Source organism: Thermobia domestica, chromosome 15, assembly GCF_964235325.1.
Source record: "Thermobia domestica chromosome 15, izTheDome1.hap1.1, whole genome shotgun sequence".
Taxonomy (NCBI): domain Eukaryota; kingdom Metazoa; phylum Arthropoda; class Insecta; order Zygentoma; family Lepismatidae; genus Thermobia; species Thermobia domestica.
Window position 1 is genome coordinate 109337681 of NC_137468.1, and position 22706 is coordinate 109360386.

Consider the following 22706-nt stretch of genomic DNA (forward strand, 5'->3'; position numbering starts at 1 on the left):
TTACACTGAACAGGGAATAGTTAAATTGCTTGTGGGGTGACAACAGTCTCCAAAGTTGGCTACATTGCATTTTATCGGAAAGTTGAGTGCAGCAGTGTGTTCGTGCGTCAGTTGTGGTGAGAAGCTCATATTGTTGAATTGTTGCAATGTGTTGTGTTGAATCAGTGCTTGTGGTAACAAGGAATATTTGTGAAAAATGGGGCAGTTTGCATGAGAAGAGCAAATTGATATTGTGGAATTTTATATAAAGGGAGGCTCCATCAAGGAATGTAAAGAAATGTTTCAAGCAGGACAACCCACATATTCTACATGAAGAATCCCTCCACTGAGAGAAGATAGTGTTTGGTGTGCGTTGTTCGGAATGCGGCCTGCGCATTATTGGTGTCAAAACTTTCAATGACACCTTAAACAGTGCCAGATATCTAGAGAAATTTGACACTTTATATGCCCAATTAACAGATGCAAAGAAGCTGTATGCAGTATTCTAACAAGATGTAGCAACTGCCCGCCCACACATCCAACCAAAGTAGCCCGCATCAGCAGCGTATTCCCTGAAGACAGACTTGTCAGTAGAGGCCATTGGCCCTCAAGGTCCCCGGATTTAACATCGTGAGATTTTTATTTATGAGGCACACCGAAAAAGCAAAGTGTATGCTGACGATCCTCACACAACAGACGATTTTACACGGAACATTATTAGAGAAATTAACATCATCACACCTGCAGAATTACAGCGTGTTACTGATAATGTCATCAAATGAAGTCAGCGATACCTGGATGCCTATGGCCACAACTTCCAGCATTTCTTATAAACAGGTAACTGTTTAAAGCTACTATTATCTATTCTTTGTTGCTGTTGAAGTGTTACTTTAATCTAGTGCGTGAGGGGTACCGGTTTTATATGGGATATCCTGTACCTTCAAACTCGAAGACGATATGAAGTTTGTTCGAACATTATGAACACTTGTCAGATTCACATCACACCAGCAAATTAAGACCATCAACGCTTGCTAAAATAAAAATACACATCTGATATTTAACGTTTAACTATGATTTAATGTCTCGTGAACGAAATAGACTCTTCAATGTCTGTATCACTGAACTAAAACCTCTACGTTTAACGATGTTGAGTACCTACGCTACTTTTGCATTATTTTTTTCTTTCGTAAACTGGAATTTTAATCTGATTTTACTAATTTCTTCTTCAAGTCTAGTTAAACGTTCTTTCTTTCTTTCTTTTCTTTTCTTTTTTTTTTTTTCAAAATGAATTTGCATTGTATGAAAATTTGATATCTACTAGCTGAACCTGCGCTCTCTACATAGCGCATCATTCACATAAAAGCATGAATTTGCTTGTAATTCCTCACAACATCTGTACATGTCCCTATACAGACACAAGTAAAAGACGTCTTGATAAAAATCAGCAAGGGGCACCATAAAAGGAAGATTTTTTTCGATTATTTTTTCAATATCTCGTACTGTTTGAAAGATTTGAGCCTATTTCCGATTGGAGTTTCTAATTCATGTATGATCAGTATTTTCTTTCTCCTTGCATGCAGTATGTAATAACCAAATGCATTATATAGACAATTAATTATGTCAGTGATATACTGTATGGTGTTCATTGGACAAAACACTTCAAACAATGAAGATTCATCTTAGACTAGAGAAATGGTTACCCTTCATTTTTCATTATCATTTGGCCATGAAACAAACGCCTGCGAGATATACAACACCTGAATACAACTGTGTTAGAGTGTATAACTCGTAGGATACGATGCTTTACTTTTTTTTTTTTAACACTTCCTGTGTACTCCTAAAAATGTAATAAAGAAATAACGGCCATGTTCTTTAAATATAAAATTAGAACTAGACAACGTATACAAAATTTGCAACCGATCAGTGAAAATGGCATCTTTCTAGAGTCTGTAGTTCCCGAGAACTCACTGTCGAAAGGATTGGCCACAAACATATCAACTTTTCTACCATTTTAATATACAGACTAGCTGAGCCTGCGCTCTGTACACAGCGCATCAATCATATATGAGCATGACTCTCCTTGTTATTCCTCACATCTGTGCATGTCCCTTTGCAGACACAAGTAAAAGACATCTTGATAAAAATCGGCAAGAGATACCGTAAAGGGGAGATTTTTTCGAATACTTTTTCAATATCTCGCACTGTTTGCAAGATTTGAGCCTACTCCCGGTTGGAGTTTTTAATTCATGTATGATCAGTGTTTCCTTTCTTCTTGCATGCAGTATGTAATAAGCAAATACATAAGCTAACTCACTGTATGGCCTATGGAACCCGGAGGTTCAATGCTGCGTTCACAAAAGCTCTCCACTGACTTCTATCCTTGGCCAACTGGATCCAGTTTCTACTTTGCATTCCTATTTCTGCGAGATCCATCTTAATATTGTCCTCTCATCTGCGCCAAGGTCTTCCTAATGGTAGTTTTCCGGCTGGTCTTCCAGTTAAGATTTTGAAAGCGTTCATTCGTTCTTCCATGACCTGCCCACGTGAGCCTCCTAAATTTGATGACTCTAACAATGTTGGGTAAACCGTATAAATTATGTAGTTCATCGTTATGAAGTTTACGCCATTCCCTATTCCCGTTTTTCTTGGGTCCGAATATTCGTCTCAGGATCTTGTTCTCAAATACTTTCAATCTATGTTCTTCCTTCCGAGTAAGCGACCATATTTCGCAACCATACTCAACAACAGGCATGATTATCGTTTTATATATTTTAAAATAAACTAATACATTACACATACAATCAATTATAATGTCACTGATATATAGTGTTCATTGGGCAAAACATTCCAAATAATAAAGATTCAACTTAGACTGGGGAAATGGTTATCCTTCGTTTTTCATTATAATTTGGCCATGAAACAAACGCCTGAGAGATATGCAACCCCTACATACAATTATGTGGTGCTGGAATGTATACTGGGTAGGATATGATGCTTTATTATTATTATTATTATTATTATTATTATTTATTATTAATTATTATTATTATTATTATTATTATTATTATTATTTCAACACTTCCAGTGTACCCGTAAAAATGTAATAAAGAAATAATGACCATGTTTTTTAAATATTGAGTTAGAACTGGACAATCTACGCAAAATTTGCAATCGATCAGTGTAAACGTCATCTTTCTAGAGCGTGTAGTTTCCGATATCTCACTGCCGAAAGGATTAGCCACAAACATATAAATGTCCACAAACGTATAGTTTTAAAAAAACTCCAAAGATGGCAGCACAGTTCATTTGGATTTATTTTGCAGAAGGCTTATTAAAATGCAAAGGCTTTGGACAATAATTTAAAAGCATAAACTTTATGAAAAATATCTCTTTAAGTAATTTATTTAAAGTACACATACTTTAAAATATTTGTCTGTTATAAACGTAAAATCACAAATAACCGTAAATCAACGGTTTGAAATCAAAAGTTAGAGGTTGGAGCTGAGGCGTTCACAAAAACCGCCAAGAAATCTCTGCTCTCTGCTCTGCTCTGTTTTCATTGCTATTGTAGCATTTTAATAGATAGATTAGTTACATTTAAATATGATCGTTAAATATTAAAATTATATATAGCAAAAATTTCTCGAAGTAAGGGAAATTTAAAATGATCTGAAATATTAGTCAAGTGAAACCATTAAAATTCCAGTTCATTTTAAAAAGAACAGATAAATAACGATTTCTTCCCATGTAAATCAATGCGCTAAAAAAATGAAAATGGGACAGGTATTCTACACCATTAATGAGTTTTACAACGATTTTGCCAACTATTTTACAACCATATTTAATGCCTCATTAAAAGAATTGATCAGTTCATCATCTGTTATCATCTATCATAATGGAGTCACTCATTTGTCTTAACGAGTCTATACAAGTTTCGTTACGACGCTTAACGAATGCTGGCGAAATCGATAGTAGAACTTTTAAGAATAATTGCTCCACTGAACTGTTCTAAAAGCAAGTAAAAACGAAAAATTAAAAAAAAAAAAAAAAAAAAAAGAGAGAGAGAGAGGAAAGTTGAAAGAATCTTCAAAGAAAGCAGCTCTATAAAGTTGACTCACTGGAGTTTCTTCTTTTCTGCTGCTATGCGAGCATTGATATCCCATTAATCGCAAGAATTCCCGACTCGCCACCCCAAGAAAAGAAGCCAAAAAGCCACAAGCAAAAACTAAAAGGGCAAAAGGAGTAACGGATGTGATGGCGACGAAAAGGAATCGAAAACAAGGCGTGTAATTTATCACGAGAACACCACTTAATGGAGTTGCAGAAACTTGGGACGACTACGATCAATATCACCACTTCTTCTTTACCACACTAAAGATGCAAGACATTACAGAAATTCGCAATAAAATTGTTGTCTGTAATAAAATAAATTTAACACTCACTAAATAATTAATTAGATTTTACAATCCTTTTACCGCAATTTCTGCTTTATACAACTTTCCCGCCTGTACATTTCTGTTTGGAAACTAGTAGATCTACGTTCAATTTATCATTACAACAAAAGATCATTGTATCTTCGCATTTTTCAGCAATATTAATTAGTATAGTTAAAGACACTTCTTCAGAGGATTGTTGCCTTGTACTTAAGTGAATTTTATCTTGTACATTACTTTTGAAGTTTCAAAGCCAACATATACCTATACATCAAATTCCACTAAAAGATCCCATGTTCGATGGAATTCAAAATATTTTGGCGATAACTAAAGAGTATATGAATACGGTAAAATAATACCAGATTCCAGATTGAGAAAGATAGAAGCATCTCACTGTAGTACTTAAAAACTGTGAAGTTTATCAGAAACTCAACTTAGAATGCATTTCCAAACCACACATCTGGGACTTTCCAATACCTACTGGTGAAATGCATTCATTGGTGATACAAAACCAAACGGAAGAACGAAATGGAAGAGCAGTGCAAAACACACTGGGCAGTTTAAAAATTGTTCTGCGCCGAAAGGAATATAGACAACCATTTCAGCCAGCCATATAGTAAGAGCTATTATCCTTACGGAACACGTCAGGATATACGGCCTAACGTTTACACTTGTGTTGCCCATGAGACTACATTTGGGTCTGTCTAGTCCGAAAAGGTGTCATGTGAAAGAGATTTCTAGTCTCGAAAAGTAGAATTTTTATTGGAAGAGTTTTTGTCTCGTTTCGTATCTTGTCACAAAAATTCTGTCCCGTCTTGTTACCTGCTAGTTTCGAACACGAGTCCGATTGACTTCCGCTTTCGACGGCTGCATGTTTCCCGCTGACTGTCTCCTTCGCTGATACTGCCTGTAATCGCATAACACAGGGCGTAATGTATGAAACACGACAAATAGCAGTCTGCTTGGATGTGTGTGTCATGAGTGCTACGTATTCAAAATAGTGTCTCATTTGAATCCACAGCAGGTTAGTGAACACTTGCTTCAAATTTTACTGACAATCAGCAAGGATGCTCGGTCATGGTTTGGGGTGAATAATTATACAGTTGCCGAGTACACTCTGTACTAACCTTGGGACGACTAAAAGGTACATAGACGAAAATTGGGACGACTAAAAAGGTACATTATGATTGGTTTCGCTATAGCATATGGTGAACAGTTATCAATGTGGAATGCCCTTACAAGATATATCACCCAGTTTCTGTAGGAGCGCAGAATTCATAGCATGCCACGGCCAACATATTCTTCCGACTTTAAATATATTAAACATTCATAGGAACTCTTCAAAAAGGTTTTCGCAAATTACTCAAACCAGAGAGCTCATTGAGTCCCCATACAGGAGTGGGACAGACTTCCACAAGACCATTAGATAACCTCGTATGTACACAAGCATGTCAGGTCATATAGATTGTAGAATAGTGATGAGCGCAAGAGTCTTGGTCTTGCAGTTTTTGCAAGAGTCTTGCATGCAAGACCAAGACCATACCTGCAAGACCAAGACCAAGAGTCTTGCACAAGTACCGGCACTACTTGAATTTTCTTTAATATATAATGTAAAAACGAAAGAGACTGACTTCTTGGCTTCAGTAAAAATGTTGCTGGAGTGAATGTGTTCCCAGTAGTTTATGCAATCCGTGTGAGTCGATCTGCCCGTGTAGCTTATAGTAACAGTATGTCGTTTTCTGAATTGATTGTTCGCGTTTTCTGTAGATATTACTCGTTTTCAAGCCACACAGGTATCATCTCGCACCATGCGAGCTCTTTTGGTGGACAAACACCGTGTGCGGGGGCTTTCTCGGTATTTTTTAGTTTACTCCCACTTTCTTCATTCCACCATTTCAGTCATTTCTCATCATCACTGTCTCCCTTAGCCTTGGTGCACAATCTGGGACGTTAAACTAGATACTTCATTTCATTTCAAAGCATATTGGTGGTGTTCTTCCAAAACTAAAGAGAAATGTAATATTGAACATCGGTAATACCGTACACCATAGGTGTCGACGACATAGATATGGCCTTGGCCCGAGACTCAAGCATCCGTTGGAAATTTTCAATGTGTACACTTAAAACTAACTAAAATCGAAATAATATTTTCATGGCATTGACAAAAACTTAGTGCATGTGACCGCAACTTTGATTTCATGGGCGGATGCTTATACATTAAATAATTGTTTATTAAGATAACTTTTAGCCTTCTTAGGTATACAGCACATCGAGGATTGAACGATATAAAGTTATACTACAATAAGTTTATATTATAAAATTGAAAGTGACTATTTTTGTGACTCCTAATCTCTTGAACCAGCCGACCGATCTCGATCAAATTTTAAACATAGATGAGGTTTGGGCCTGGGAGTATTTTCATAATTTCACTTTGACGGTAAAACTTAGAGGAGGGGAAGGAGGAGTTATAAAATAATAAATAAAACTTAACTCTTGAACCAAACGACCAATCTCGATCAAATTTTTAACATAGATGAGGTACAAGCCTGGAATGTTATCTGTCAGTTCACTTTGACGGAGAAATGTAGGGGAGGAGGAGGAAGGGGAGATGTACAAAAATCAATATAAATATAAATAAAAATGACTAAGTTTGTGATTTAATAACTCTTGAACCGATCTCAATCAAATTTTTAACACGTATGAGGTTCGGTCCTGGAAAGTTTTTAGAGTTTTTCACTTTGATGGTAGAACCTAGGGGAGGAAGAAGGGAGGGATATATATATATATAAATTAAACAACTGTTGAAGCAGCCGACCGATCTTGATGAAATTTTCAACATAGATTAAGTTCAGGGCTGGAGCGATTTTTACCATTTTACGTCGACGGTGCCACGTAGGGGAGGAGAATATATATATATATATATATATATATATATATATATATATATATATATATATATATATATATATATATATATATATATATATATATATATATATATATATATATATATATATATATATATATATATATATATATATATATATATGTGTGTGTGTGTGTGTGTGTGTGTGTTATGTATGTATGTAAAAAAAATAAAAATATAAGTGCTGTCTTTGTGACTTCATCACTATTGAACCAGCTAATCGACCTCAATCAAATTTTCAACATAGACGAGGTTCTGACTTGGGGTGTTTTTTATAAAATCACTTTGACGGTAGAACTTAGGGTAGGAGGTTGGGATGGAAAATGTACAAAAATAAGTAAAATTTAATAACTCTTGAACCGCCCCACCGAACTTTGACGGTGCAGTTTAGGGGAGGGGATATTTAAAAATGATGAAAGATATTTAAAAATGATCGAAAATGACCGATATTAAAATGGAGTCTATAGTTTTAGGGGTTGCTATGATAAACAGTAACACTTCCGATGATATTTAAATCCAAGTTCAGCCCCGTTGCCTGGTGGAGGGAAGAGAAGATATATATATAAAAACGATCGAAAATGACAAATATTGTTGTCGAACCCATAGTTTTCCACTTCGCTGAGTTGAATACTTCCGATACAGTTTATGACCAAATTCAGCCTCCTAACTTGGGAAGAGGGAGATACATAATAATGATCAAAAATGACCAAATATTATGTCGAATCCATAGTTTTCGGCGTCGCTAAGGTGAACAGTGATACTTCCGATCCTGTTTAAATGCAAATTTAGCACCGCAACTTGGGGGAGAAACAAGATATATGAAATTATCAAAAATTACAATTATCAATGTCGAACTCATGGTTTTCGAGGTCATTGAGATGAACAATGATACTTCCGATGCCGTACCTCGCAACATGGGGGTGAAGGAGATATATAAGTTTATTGAAAATGACCGATATTAGTGCCGAATCCTTAGTTTTTGGGGAGACGAACAGTGACACTTCTGATGCCGTTTAAATTCAAATTCAGCCCCGCAACTTGGGGAGGAGGAGGAGAGAGATATATAAAAATAATCGAAAAAGACCGATATCAGAAAGCGCTTTACTAATAGTAAAAAGTGACTGACTAACGAAATATATTATTATTATTAAGTTTAACCCAACGAAGTGAGTAATTGATGCTAGTAATCCATATTCACAAGTGAGACTTCAAATAACTTGGAGTTTGATGCCCTTATTTTGTATTTCCAATACAGGTCAAAAGTATTAATATAGATTGAATTTACACAAACAACAGACAGTTGAATCGTTTTCAGTTTTCATTCAAATTATTCTAAAATATTAACAGGTTTGATTATAATAATTATTATTTTCATTTTTTCTCTCTCTTTTTTAGTCAATATTGCTAAATATATCATCATCTTGATAATAGCTATTCTGCCAATATTGGCAGGTTACTTGCTGCAACTGAGAAGCTTTGACGTTCGGTGGTCCTCAGCTAGTCTCTTCGTCTTGACGTAGCAATTTTCTGTTTTAATGCCTTCCTTCAACTAGTCTCCTTCGGTCCCCCTCTCTCTTTCCTTCCACAATACTCTCCAGCACGTCCCTCATAATACAGTTCCTCCTCAGTCAATATCCTAACCAGTTCCTCTTCCTCCTCTTAACAATATCTAAAATTCTTCTTTTTTTCCTCTACTGCTATTTTTTTAACACCTTCTCATTCGTTATCCGTTCAATCACTGAATCCCTTACATTGCTACGCCTATATTTTCCATTCACAAAACCTAAAGATTACAAAAAAAGTATCCCTTTTTGTTATTTAATCATAGCTAGTAAATGCAAACTAATCCAATAAAAAGTTATAAAAGTCTGATAGTTGTAAGCGATGGTACAATTGAGAAAAAAGTTGAAAGTCATAGTTAAGTTACAAAAATATAATACATATTATGGTAATACCAAAACTACACATTACACCAGTTCTATTTTTATGTATACCTAATATTTACTAAGATGATTATTTGAAAAAGTTTTCAAGTGTGACAGTTGTCACTTCAGAGTAGGGATGGCCAAAATTTTCCGAAATCGGAAATTTCACTTTCCGGAATTTTTCCGAATTCCAGATTTTTTAGACATCGGAATTTTCCAATTTTACTTTCCGGAATCTGGAAAGTAAAATTTCCGGAATTGGCCATCACTACTTCAGACAAAAGCCATAATCTGTTAACAACAGTAAATCTGTATATTTCTGTACATTTAAAACACAAATAATAATAATAATTGAAAAAATACCAAAAGCACCTTTTTCATTTTTTAACCATATCATGTGTGATAAAATGATTTTATAAAAAGAAGATTCAAGAGTGTCATAGTTGTAACTCATGAGCAATGATACAATTTGTAACAAAACTTAAAACTGTATATCTCCGTACACGTAAAATAAAATTAAAAAAAAAAAAAAATACCAAAAGCACCATTTTTACTTATTATCTATATCATTTATGTACTAAGATAATTCTCTTTAAAAAGTTTCAAAAATTTCACAGTTGTAACTTACGAGCAATGACAAATTTGTAACAAAACTTAATACTGTATATTCCCATACATGTAAAATACCATAATAATAACAATATTATTATTATTATTATTATTATTATTATTATTAATAATAATAATAATAATAATAATAATAATAATAATAATAATAATAATTTAAAAAATACCAGAAGCACCCTTTTCATTTTTTAACCATATCATGTATGTGCTAAGATGGTTCTATTTAAAAAGTTTCAAAAGTTTCAAAAGTTTCATAGTTGTAACACGAGCAATGGCACAATTTGTAAAAAATCCTAAAATTTGTTTTGCATGCCCTTTAATGTTTGACAGTGTAACGTTTTGCAAGGTTACTTAGAATCTACTGAAAGAGCAAAAACTAAGCTTTCATTCGACAGCTGGATGAGCTCAATAACTTCAAAAATAAGGAAGTTATGGTAATTTTAGTTCCATGATGCTGAGTGCCGGAAAGTGAAATTGAAGCAAAATTTACATTTTTCAAAAATTTCTCTCCGGCCCATTTCGTATCCCAAAAATCGGAAAAATTAATTTGGCATAATTTCATTGGTATTAATATATGAAAAAAAAATTGAAGAGAATCTGAGACATTGAAGCACGGTCATGTTTTAAAATTAGGTGATTTGACATGGATTAACCCTAGTGGTTAGTTGTAATTTTACTGAGGGGGCGCGGTGGCTCAGTGGTAGAGCGTTCACCTCCGGTGCTTGGGGTCCCTGGTTCGATCCCAGCTCGCGCCGTGTGGACATTGTGGTGGACAAACACCGTGCTCGTGGGTTTTCTCGGGGTTCTCCCGTTTCCTCCCACTTTCTTCATTCCACCATTTCACTCATCTCTCATAATCACCGTCTCCTTTAGCCTAACCGGCATAAGCGTGGGACGTAAAACTAAAGATTTCATTTCATTTTTTTTTTTGTAATTTTACTGAAATATTTACCGTATACGAGTAGTAATGATGTCTGCACTTCAATATACGAATATATATGATGTCTGCACTGCAATTTGCGAACCACAGAGATAAAAAAAAAAAGAATGAAACTAAATGAAATGAGAGTAATAATGAATGATAATTAAGTCTACATTACTTGTCTTCAATTACGAATATGCTTAACACATGATTTGTTCGAAGTTACGAGTAAAAATACTTAAAACCACTACCACTACATAAAAAGTACAGGGTATATATAGCTTAAACCTTGAACTAGAATAGTAATTCGAACACTGTAAGACATTCTTCTATCTATGACGATGATTCCATTCCGTAAAATTTCCGAAATGTCACTAAAACAAAATCATTGTCCTTGTGTATACATGGAGTACATTCTCCATATCGAGATCTGGATGAAAGGCGACAGTAAATGTCGGCCCTCGGTGGATATATTAAGCATAGAATACACCTGTGAGTAATGGTTTGAATCTCACTTCTAATTAACAGCAGGTACCGCCTCATATAATCTCGGTGTTGAAAAGTGAACTTAATCAATCCTTCAAAAGTAAATGTCAAGTTGTAAATATTAGCCCTAAAGTTCATAAAGTCCTTAGTACATCACGGTTTACAACTAGCTGAACTTTGCTCTAACAAAACATTTCCAATTTCCACTCTAAAAATTTGAGTGTTTTTTTCAGAATTATAAATTCTTTAATGACTGAAATGCCGATTTTAGTATTCCGTGCATGAACTCGTATATATACTAGTGGTGGGCACGAAAACCGGTTGGTTTTAGGGAAACAGACACCGGTTTTTGAAAATTAAAAAAAACGATTTTTCACCGGAACCGGTTTCGGTTTTTCCAAAATTTGTTCTATTTCTGACCAGAATAATTTCGTTGTTTTCCGGAAACCGATTCCGTTTCCAGTGAAAATTAAACCGGTTTTGCCCATCCCTAATATATACATTTTTTTTTTTTTTTTTTTTTTTTTTTTTTTTTTTTTAAATATGTAAGTTTCATATGAAGTCAGTCCCAGCAAGGAAATAAGAAGTTGGTTCTTTTTGTCTTGTACAATTTTCCCCCTTTAATTTCTTCGGAAAGAAAAGGGAGTGGGAGACAGAAATAAAAGCGCCAGAATTTCTCTTGAGAATTATCTTGGTTAATTTTCACACCAGAAGTAGCAGATCGATTGATTGCGTAATTACGCTCAACGGCACCGTCTGCTTCCAACTAAAAATAGAACATTCCTTTACATGAGAGAGAAATCTCGGCGCGCGCACATCGGAGGAGGAACTTCCAACCAGAATCAGTATTTCAAAAAAGAGAGCAGAATGAGGTGAATGAAGCTTTTCGAAGTTTCAGGCAACTATCTACAATAGTTCCCAGCCTGCTTAAGGATGTGGGCACTTTTCATAATCTAGGTCAAGTTAACTGGGCAAGCAGCGTAATAGTACTATTATTATTATTATTAATGATAATAATTTAAAACACTTCAAAATTCACAGAGTTCCATTCAAAGAGTACTGAAGTACATTAAGAAAAAAATCTCGATGTTTTGTTTCCTTAAATCTCGTCAGTTTATGTAGTTTATTTATTGTCTAAGGTACGAATTAAATTCAATTACTATATGAATAAACAGCAATATACGAAGCAATACTTACACGAATGCAAGCACTCCACAACTGTAGTGGCGTCCACATAGTAACCTCTGCATAGCACACATACCAAGTGAGGGTTCACCTCCACTAGCTTTACACGACCCGCGCGCTGCATGATGGATATGCCACATGCGGGCTGGGAACTCCTCCTGAAATTCAAAATATCAATATTTGAAAAGACAGCTACAATCAATAACATTATGGTTACAATTGTACTTGAAAGGTACACTTCAGATCGTTTAATTTTTGTTAGAAATTAGAACCCTAGTATTTTACAATGATCCGAAGATTGCAGGCATAATGATAAGCTTCATGACATTAAAGTACACGGGGTTAGATCAGATACATTAGGTAGGATTTTATTCGATTGGATTGGGGATGTGTTTGGTCAGCATATCAACTCCCATCGCACATTTCCGGCTTTCTAGACCTAAGTTTGATACCTTTTAATTCAAGTAGTTTTCCAATGACATACTAGATCAACATCAAAAGCTCAATGTTCCACCGGGAAATCGAACCTGGAACCATAACCATTGAAAACCGAGCACACCACAAACATGTAGCTACTCACTGAGCACGGGGACTGGTTTGTAACGTAGACACAAGATTATTATTATTATTATTATTATTATTATTATTATTATTATTATTATTATTATTAAAATACGATTATGAACATTTATTCCTGTGTAGGAGTTAGGAACGACTGAACCAAATTTTTAGTTATTTTAATAAGTACTCTGCAACCCTGATTGATGTCCATAAGAGATTTGGCAAACTTAATTGGTTCTAAAACTTGAAGCTTATTAGATAAAGTCCGATGTATAAATTTTAAAACTCCTATTACAAAAATTTCCCAATAAAGAAATATATTTTTGAAATTTCCTGCGTATAATGTGCATATATTAAAATTACGCATTATACTGGTTTTTTAATAAAAGATTTAAAAAAGATTAGAAAGCTTAAAATCTCGAGAAAATGCACAAATAAGCTGTTGTCCACCATGACCTGAGAATAAATCTGCGACCATTCAAAACAGAGGTTAGCGCTCTATTACTGACACACTAACTACAAAAAGTTCATTACTATAAATAATAGAAAGGGCGCTGTAGCTCAGTGTTTGTTATAATGTTCATCCTGGTGCGAAAAGTCCTTGGTTCAATCTCAGGTCGTTTGAGTGTTGTGGACAACATTGTGTCACATTTTCTCTGGGGTTTCCCATTTCTTCACACATTCTCATTCTAGGAGTATTCCGCAATCATCCCTCTCATTTAGTTAAAGAGCATGTTTTTTTAGACGTTTTTTTTTTCAAATGGTAGAAACTTCACCACAGACAATAACAGACTTTCTGACACCAATGCAAGCTCATTAATTATAAAAAAGGCAGTATTTTTTAAAATACTATTTCTAAATACTAGCTATTACAGTTATAGGCATCTGTAACTTTTAAATTAAGAAAACGCGATCATATTTGTCTCTTAATCTTACAAAGTATATAACAATATACATATGTTTTAAAAAAAATAGGTGCCGGTATATACTCATTGTGAATATTGAAACGACTTCCTCACTTTAAACATGTCCTCCGACATACCCTTATTCATTATTTCATTTGCGATATTGTCAATGCGTACACAACATTAATGCAGACATTTACAGAATATTATATATACACATGTATATAGGATTTAAGAAATGATTAGAGAAATCGCAATTTAAAAAATACGAGAAAAGGTGCCCGTGTTTAGTACCGTTTCGTACCACGAAAAAAGGAGTGCATAGACGTATAGTATACACCGTAGTACGATAATCTTTTTTTAAAATCGATAAATTATACTAAATTTCTGATTATGCACATATGTTCGCAGTCACTATGTCGTTATTTTTTTTTCTAATCTAAAGATATCAGCCAAAAATAAAGAGCGAGAGACGACTATAACTTCTAACAAAAAGAAAAAAAAAGAAAAAAACAGCAGAAACATCGGGCAGCCAAAGCTGGCTGGCTGTTTTATGCGGTTGAAAAGTTGCTTTCTACATCGCCGGAAGCCGACCCCAAAGAGGTGGGAGATTCGAGAAAGGGGATGAGGGAAAGCTCAACTTCCACCGGAAGACTTGAAGGGAGAGAGGACCGGGCTCGTGTACCAAGGTTTCACGCTCTATAGGAGAGAAAAAGCTTGATACAGGACAGATACAAGGAAACACACGGACGTTATTGGGAAAAGAAATTTTACTTCTCTACTCGTAAACTGCAGTGCGAGTATAAGGAGATTCCGTACTTGCTTTAAGGCAAATTTAAAGATACGCAAAAAGGCACAAGAATAAACTCAATAAAGTATTTATGTTACGATAATGTTCATATTTCATAGTTTTAAGTAGTATGTATTTAGTAAAGCATCACCCAAGACCATAACTTCGTAACTTATTCAAAGGCTTGTTTCCTGAAACTGGAGAAAGTGTTCCACTAATAGAGTTTTTCCCAAACTGCGGTTCGCAGATTACAAGTAGTCTTGTCTCTGCAGCCCTCTTCGATTGATCATTAATCCGAAAGACAGGAAAAACTAAAAACTCCAGTGAATAGCATAGCGCACACTACACATGACGGCCGTATTTTCAAAATGTCTTGCTCATCTGACTAATTCAGACAAATTTCATGTCAATTCAGAAAAAAACGGTTCTTCTTTCCTCAATCATAGGTTGATAGGCAACACGGATACTATTTAAAAGTTTTTCACTCTTGACTTGACAAAATAGTTTGAGAGGATGATAAGTCTTCTTCCTACTCGCACTAAGGTATACTTTTCTTGGTCTTCTTTCAGTGATACTCCGGAACCGCGGTGGCTCGTGGTAGAACGTTCACCACTGGTGCATGGGGTCCTTGGTTCGATCCCCGCTCGCGCAAAGTAAACTTTGTGGTGGACAAACACCGTGTGTGGGGGTTTTCTCGGGCTTCTCCCGTCTCCTTCCACCACTTCTTCATTTCTCATCATCACAGTCTCCTTTAGCCTAGCCGGCATAACCATGGGACGTAAAACTTAAAGATTTCTTTTCACTTCATTTTTTTTCATTGATACTCCAATCTAAATTATTACATGATTTCTCAATATCTATGAAATCAACCAACACCTGCTTACTCATTCAAAAGAGTTACTTGATAAAATCAGACGTATTGCTCCTCTTGTTCCTCTTTCCTTCTGAAGCCAAACTGATTCTCCGATAATCTTTCTTCTGCTTTTTTCTTTAAACTCTGAGGGATATTTCTACGTAATATCTTCGACGCGTGTGACAGTAAGCTGAGAGTTCGATGTTCTTTACATTTTATCACTCTGTTATTCTCTGGTATAGACAAGCTACGCAATTTTTTCGAAGGCTGATACGGAATGAAGCCCACGGTATTCCAGTAACAAATCTAATAATTACTGGTTACAGATGAAGAATATCGTACTTAATTCTCTGTATTTCCCTACGAAAAAATACATTCTCAATTACACTTATGTATTCTCATGGGGCCTTATGAAGAGCTGTTTTGACGCATGATTAGCGTCATACTAAAGACCTGACTACTGCAAGAAACTAGTTAGTCAAACTCTTTAGTATGGAACTAATCACTCGTCAGAACGACGCTACATAAGGCTCACAGATATCTACTTTCTATAATAGAGGACAACCTAAAATGTGGTTTAAATAATCTTTGACTAGAAGTGATCTAGTGCTGCAGTGATCTAGCTCGCTCTGATATGAAAAGTACTCACATTTACATTATCTGATGCTTTTTAAGTGAACTAACTTCCTATTGAATAGTTGGACCAATGTTCATAATCTAAACTACACTCATCCAGCTCACAGGACAATAATGTCTTAACTTGCTACAGCACACTCATAATATGGTAAAACATTACACACAATATGTTGATTGTTGTGTTCAAATTTCTAACAGAAAAAACAGTTGGATTAGTTTCATGATTTTTTGTAATTATTATTAGTCTTAGACAAGTTATATATATAAATTCATTGGGTCAGTAAAAATGTACACCAGCTAGTATACTGTTAACCATCAAATTTTGTGGCCCAGGCATGTTGCTTTTCAGTTTAATTTAAAAGCATTATTGAAGAAGAGGAACACAATAAGCTCCCTGAACGTCGAACAGAATAAATTATTAAGTGGACATGTATATTTACTCCACAGCCAGTGGCAATCCACCAATGCTGTAATATGACAATATAATAAAAAGTTAAAATATAACAAATAAACAAAAGCAAAGAAAAAAAGAAAGCGAAAATACACAAAAGAAATTGGTAATACTTTCCTACACTTTATTTTTTGATAATTATTTATAGTGAAATCGGAAAAATCCACATTTCCCCACATGATTTTATTCAAGGGGAATTTTGTTAGTCCAAAGTTTTCATATTTACATTGATGAGTAATGAAGATTTGAAAAATTATGAGAATTGGATTGTTTCAACAAGCAGTGACTCATATATTTTGCAAGTTTTTGTGTCAATATCTTTACACCTTAAGTCTTTGATTTTATAACTTGTTATGCTTTACTAAACACCTAAAATGTATTTTTTAATTTCTCTTTAAATAATGGGATTTGTTTTATTGTACCGTTAAATTATTTTTAAAATATAACATTTTTTCTATACGTGGCATCCATATAGTAAATTACAAGGATTTTTGAAGGCTCCTTATTTTGTAGATCTTTATATACACATAATGGCAAAAATTCCCCTCTTGGAAAAAAATATCATACTATAACAGAGCGCGCAATTTTTTTTTTCAGACTAACTCAATACTTAAGTTAGTTAATCATTACACACACGAAATTGTGAACTATTATGAAATAAGTACAATAAAACTCAGTGTTATAATATACAAATATACAATGGTGCTTGAAATACAAACAAAAAAGAAAAAGAAAATTGTGTTTACCTCACATACTGCTAACTCTGCAATTTATTTTATTTATTTATTTATTTATTGTATAATAACAGTGATAACTCAATTGTGGTGGCTCAACATAGTTTTTTCATTAATGTGTTCAAGGAAAAAGTAGCGCATTATATAAATAAGTTTGTATTTGTAGGCTTAACAGGCTCTTAATTGTCAACGTAATTGGCAGATAATATATACAGTACCAATTAACATAGCTCCCAAAATCTGGTTCTTCGTAAAACGAGAGAGAGAAAGAGAGAATTGTGGGAATGAAGAAAAGAAAAAGAAAACAAGCAGCAGTACCACATCTTAGAAGTAAATAAGTTAGAATGAAGAAAATATAGTAATTACTTAAATCATACTGTTACAATGAATGGAGTGCTTTTATTGACGCCACAACTACATAACCAGTTTAATAGTGTAACAGAGTTTATATGCTAATGGAATAATTAGTTCCAAAAGCAATTAACGCCTGCTATTTGCACGACAAACATATTAGGTTTCCTTTCTTTCTCTCGAGTAAAATCTGTTTTATGTCTTTGTAGTTACTTTCCATACAATAATAAAAAATAAAAGTTAAATTTCGTAAATAATTTATGATTTATTCATGGATGTACCACGTCCACTTTGATGAACAAACAACTCGCCCCGACAATTCTTCACGCCACACTTCTCACCCCTTTTTCTAAATTTTAAATAATAACGCAATAACAATTAATCAATATAGTAGCTTCGAAAAGTAGGCTATTTAGTATTTATAAAATACTGATTACATAAAATGATAGTTCTCAAAACCAGTAGTGCAGTATATGGATTTGAGTGCATCACAATTTTGACCTGAAATTATATTCACATATTTAGGATTTTAAAAAAATGACTTGGGACAATCACTTTCTTTACCATTGTGTAAACACTATAGATGGCTTGTTTCCTAAATTTACTACTTTCTAAATTAGTTTTACTTTTGTATCAAGTATCACTGTCAATAAACGGCAATTTTTTGAGCCATAAAAGTGAATTTTCCCATGTTTTCTCGAAAGAAAATTATGTATGAGAATTTACCCTCACGTAAGGAAGAGGTAGGAAATAAAACGACCCCCCCTCCCTAGATTTTCGAGCGAGATTCTCTTCTTCGAAATACATATCAAAACAGATTTGCTCACTCGTTCATTATAGTATCTGTTTACTGTTATTAATAAATTTATGTGGGTAAAAATACATGAAGAATTATGTGCATTAAGGAGTGTATTCAAGACTTCGCTTGTGTCGGTCTCCCCTCCCCTTCCGCATAAATCTTACAGGCACTTCTGCACTCATGTATCTCATTTTGTTCAGTACGGTATGATCTATCGACTGATGTCTTGTTTTTGGACAATATTATAATTAAACAAAAGTTACAGAGTTAATCATAAATTTGGGCTATATCACATTAACCATTCTGTATACTAATCTTTGTTAGTCATAATGGAAAACTTGATGAAAGTATAAGTCTTTTTCAGTTCAGTTTCATTTTCATTGGTGGTTATCGTACAGTACAAAGTTTTATTAGGTTTACGAAAAAAAAAAAAAAAAAACTTTCTCGAAAATTATGCACGAAGATTTACAATCAACCACATTAGATCATTCAGCTCGACGAAATCTATCGATCGATTGGTATGGCTTGTCTTTGGAGATTATTAACCCTTAATACCGCAAGGTATTTCAGTTACACAAAACCGCAAGGTGTGTCCAATGGACACATTGCCATTTCTGACCTTATTTCGTTTTCAACACTTTAATATTTTATTTTTTCTTAACTGCAATTTTGTAGAAATGTGTATTTAAAAGCAATACATTCTAACATAAGCCAAATATATAATATTCAGTGTTTCGAACCCCTTTGCATTACGAAAGATAAGCGACAACAAATTTGTAAAAGTAAAGACAAATGTATTCTTCATAGATATATTTTTGTATATTTTTGACATAACATGGATTAAGTTGTACATTGAACATCAAAATACTCTAATATAAGGAAAAATATATAACATTCAATGTTTCTATCTCTTTGTACTACCAAAGATAAACAACTACTTTGAAAAATGAACACTACTGTTTTCTTCATAGACTTGTTTGGTATTGTTGACAAAACATTCAACATTTCACACATTTAACATCACTACATTCTACATTCTAATACAAGACAAAATATATATATATTGTTCAGGGTTTCCATCCTCAAGTATCTAATGTATGATAAACGACTCATTTGAAAAACTTTGAAAATATTTAATATTTTCTTGGTACATGTGCTTTGATATATCATTGACATTACATTTTTGTATATTTCCCCTTAAGAGTTACCCATGGAGCATTTCAGACATTTTTCTGATAACACTTGAGTTCTCAGGGCAGACATTCTTCTTGCAAATATCACACACTTGTCTCTGCATTCTGCACTTTTTGGGGTTACACATGTAACATCTTCTCTTGGGCGTAGATTTCAGTGTGCCAACACCTCTGGATGATACACCTTTTTTTCTTTATCAACAAGTATATCGTCAGTGTTGTGCATGCTTCACCAAAGAATAACAGCCCTTTTCGGTTTCGAGCAATAGGAAACTAAGGTGAAATCATTTGTGAACCCGAAGATAGATGATTGTTCAACCCTGTTCTTGCTTGGTTTGAATTCTTCAGGAACAAATGTTTTTTTTTTTTTTTTTTTTTTTCTCACAGTGCCTACTATTGTTAGACCGTTTCTTAGTAAGGTTTTTTCCGAGTTCCATGTCTGTAAAAGGATTGTCACAAGTTATATTTCTGTTAGTTCGATAATATGGTTCCGCTAACTTATAAACAACTTCTGTAGCTAACTTATTTGCTCTTTTTTCTTCCTTCTTTGCCTAAGTACGGTATACCTTTCAAAGGATAATGGGTTTTGGAGTCACATATCCACCAAATTTTCATACCGTACTTATCCAGCTTTGACGGCATGTATTGTTTGAAAGAACAACGACCTCTAAAGGGAACAAGCTGTTCGTCGACTGTGAGACAACTACCAGGAGGATAATATTTTGTTAAGTTTTTGCAAATCTTTTCCCAAATGTCTCTAATCGGAGCAAGTTTTGTCATTCCTTCTTTCCGATTTAGTAGTTTTATCATCAAATCTGATGAAAGACAGTAGATCAATAAATCTATTATAACTTATAGTGGCGCGAAATAAATGTAGACCGTACTTCTTATTCCATACAGACTTTATGTTTTTCCATTTCAGATGACCAGCAGTAATAAGAAGTCCAATAAATGCTAAAACTTCTTCTCAATGACACATCTTCCACAACTTTTCCTTCTTTTTTTCCTATAGACCAGATTAGCTTCTGTATTTGTGTTTGTAACAATATCACTTATAATGTAATCCCCAACGAATAAGTGGAACACATCTTCAGGTGGTTTTCCTTCATAGTTAGCAGGAAGAACTACTTTATTGCAACTGCCTCTAATAATATTTTGTGCTTTTATTTTGGTAGAAGTTGGAACGTCCTTATTCCAACGGGTCCCATTTTTACTTACATATTCACTTACACTTGAACGAGAAGGTACTTGAATGTCATTATCACTATCCGAAGCACTTTCTTGATCTTCATGTTCACTTACATTATTCACGTGATCCGCCTCACTCGAATCACTTTCAAGTGTTTCATCGAATAGCAATTCTTCATCTGAGTTTATACTGCAATCTGAACACGATTCATCATCAGCAAGTATTTTTTCCATTTCTGTATCATTCACTCTTCTTTTTGCCATATTTAAACATAAAATACACTCACAAATACAAAGGAAAATATTTCAAAAGATAAATAATCTGGAATAACATACACCAACACGAAAGCAAGGAAAAACAAATGAATTACTAAAGGCGCATAACAATATTCAATATTGCCAGCCACATCTGTCAAGAAGGCAACTACATATAAGAGATACTTTACTAAATTTTATCAACATAAATATCGAAAAAGAGACAAACAAAGAAAGAAAACACGAAAGAAGAACGCAAGTAAGAATGAGAGGAGGATATAGCGTTTGATAATTGATTCAAAAACTTTGAAAATACAATTATTTAATACATTTTAAATATGTGTCCATTGGACACATCTTGCGGCATTAACGAACAAAAAGTATTAATCCCGTCATATGCAACAAGAATCAGCACCTAGGACGAACTTACTTTGGTAATGCAATGCTATTAAGTAGTTAGAAACATACCTAGAAGGAAAAGAAAATATTAAAAAATAATAAAGATACAGCTTCTAAAAATTCAAAGCTATGTGTCCATTGGACACACCTTGCGGTATTAAGGGTTAATATAAAAATTAGAGGGGGAGGAGCATGAATTGGCATAGTGAAAGGCATTGAAATAAAAAGCCCAGTAATTTCTCTTCTTCAAATTTAAATAGCATCATGTCTAAAGTTGTCCTAAGGAATCGTGAAGCTTGACCTAGATCTAGCAATTTCAGTATCCAATAGAATGCGAGGGTGTGTCCCGGTCGTCACCCCCATTCATGAAATTTTGCAAGTGTCGCCTCTCGCGCTATACGGAGAACATCATCTGAGAATAAGGTGTTGGCAGATTGTCGCTAAGATTTCATTTATTTGTTTGTTATTACTGTTGTTATCGTTGTTTATATTTTTGCTATTGTTGCTACCGTTTGATATCAATCATTGTTAGTGTTCGTCTTTTAAGTGCTGTTCTTTTAGTCGCTAGTTCACCACCTCTCTTCTACGTTTGACAACGTTGCTGATGCAATTTTGTTGTTTCACGTTTTCTCAAGTGTGCGTTCGGAAGACAGCCCCACGAATCGTATCGAATTCTTCCGATGCACCACACGTGAGGCAAAGCTGTTCTATGATTGGTGTAGAGCCCAGGTTTCACGAACCAACGTGGTCATTATAGTGCTCAGCAAAAAAGTAAGAAGGAAGTCTTTGATACATCGCTCATAGTCGTATGATATGAAAGTTGCGGCGATCAGTAAATGGACTTACAAATTAACAGAAAGTGAGGACTGTATCTTCTGAGTAACTACTGGTGTATCAGCCCCTTTCTTGTGAACCTAGTCACTTCAACGTCCGTGACTTATTAAAATAAAAATAAGTCTCAAAGAGACCATCAACTGTAGGTTTCAGACTATCAGTCTAGTTATTTTTTGATCTGCTATCATTGCCAACTTTTCGGCTATTTCTTAGTAGTTTTTTTAATTTTTCACTATTTAAATATATTAGTAAACAATAACATTTGAACTAGTTT

General features: G+C 34.3%; 1 protein-coding gene across 3 annotated transcripts in view; it reads right to left on the reverse strand.

Annotated features, from left to right (window-relative positions):
* LOC145671197 (uncharacterized) overlaps positions 1-22706 on the reverse strand; it is a 358295-nt gene that overhangs the window by 117040 nt on the left and 218549 nt on the right. For all 3 annotated transcript variants that reach the window (XM_081740048.1, XM_081740050.1, XM_081740049.1), the window contains exon 2: positions 12496-12641. In XM_081740048.1, coding sequence (XP_081596174.1) covers positions 12496-12641 — 146 coding nt within the window. The remainder of the gene's footprint in view (positions 1-12495; positions 12642-22706) is intronic.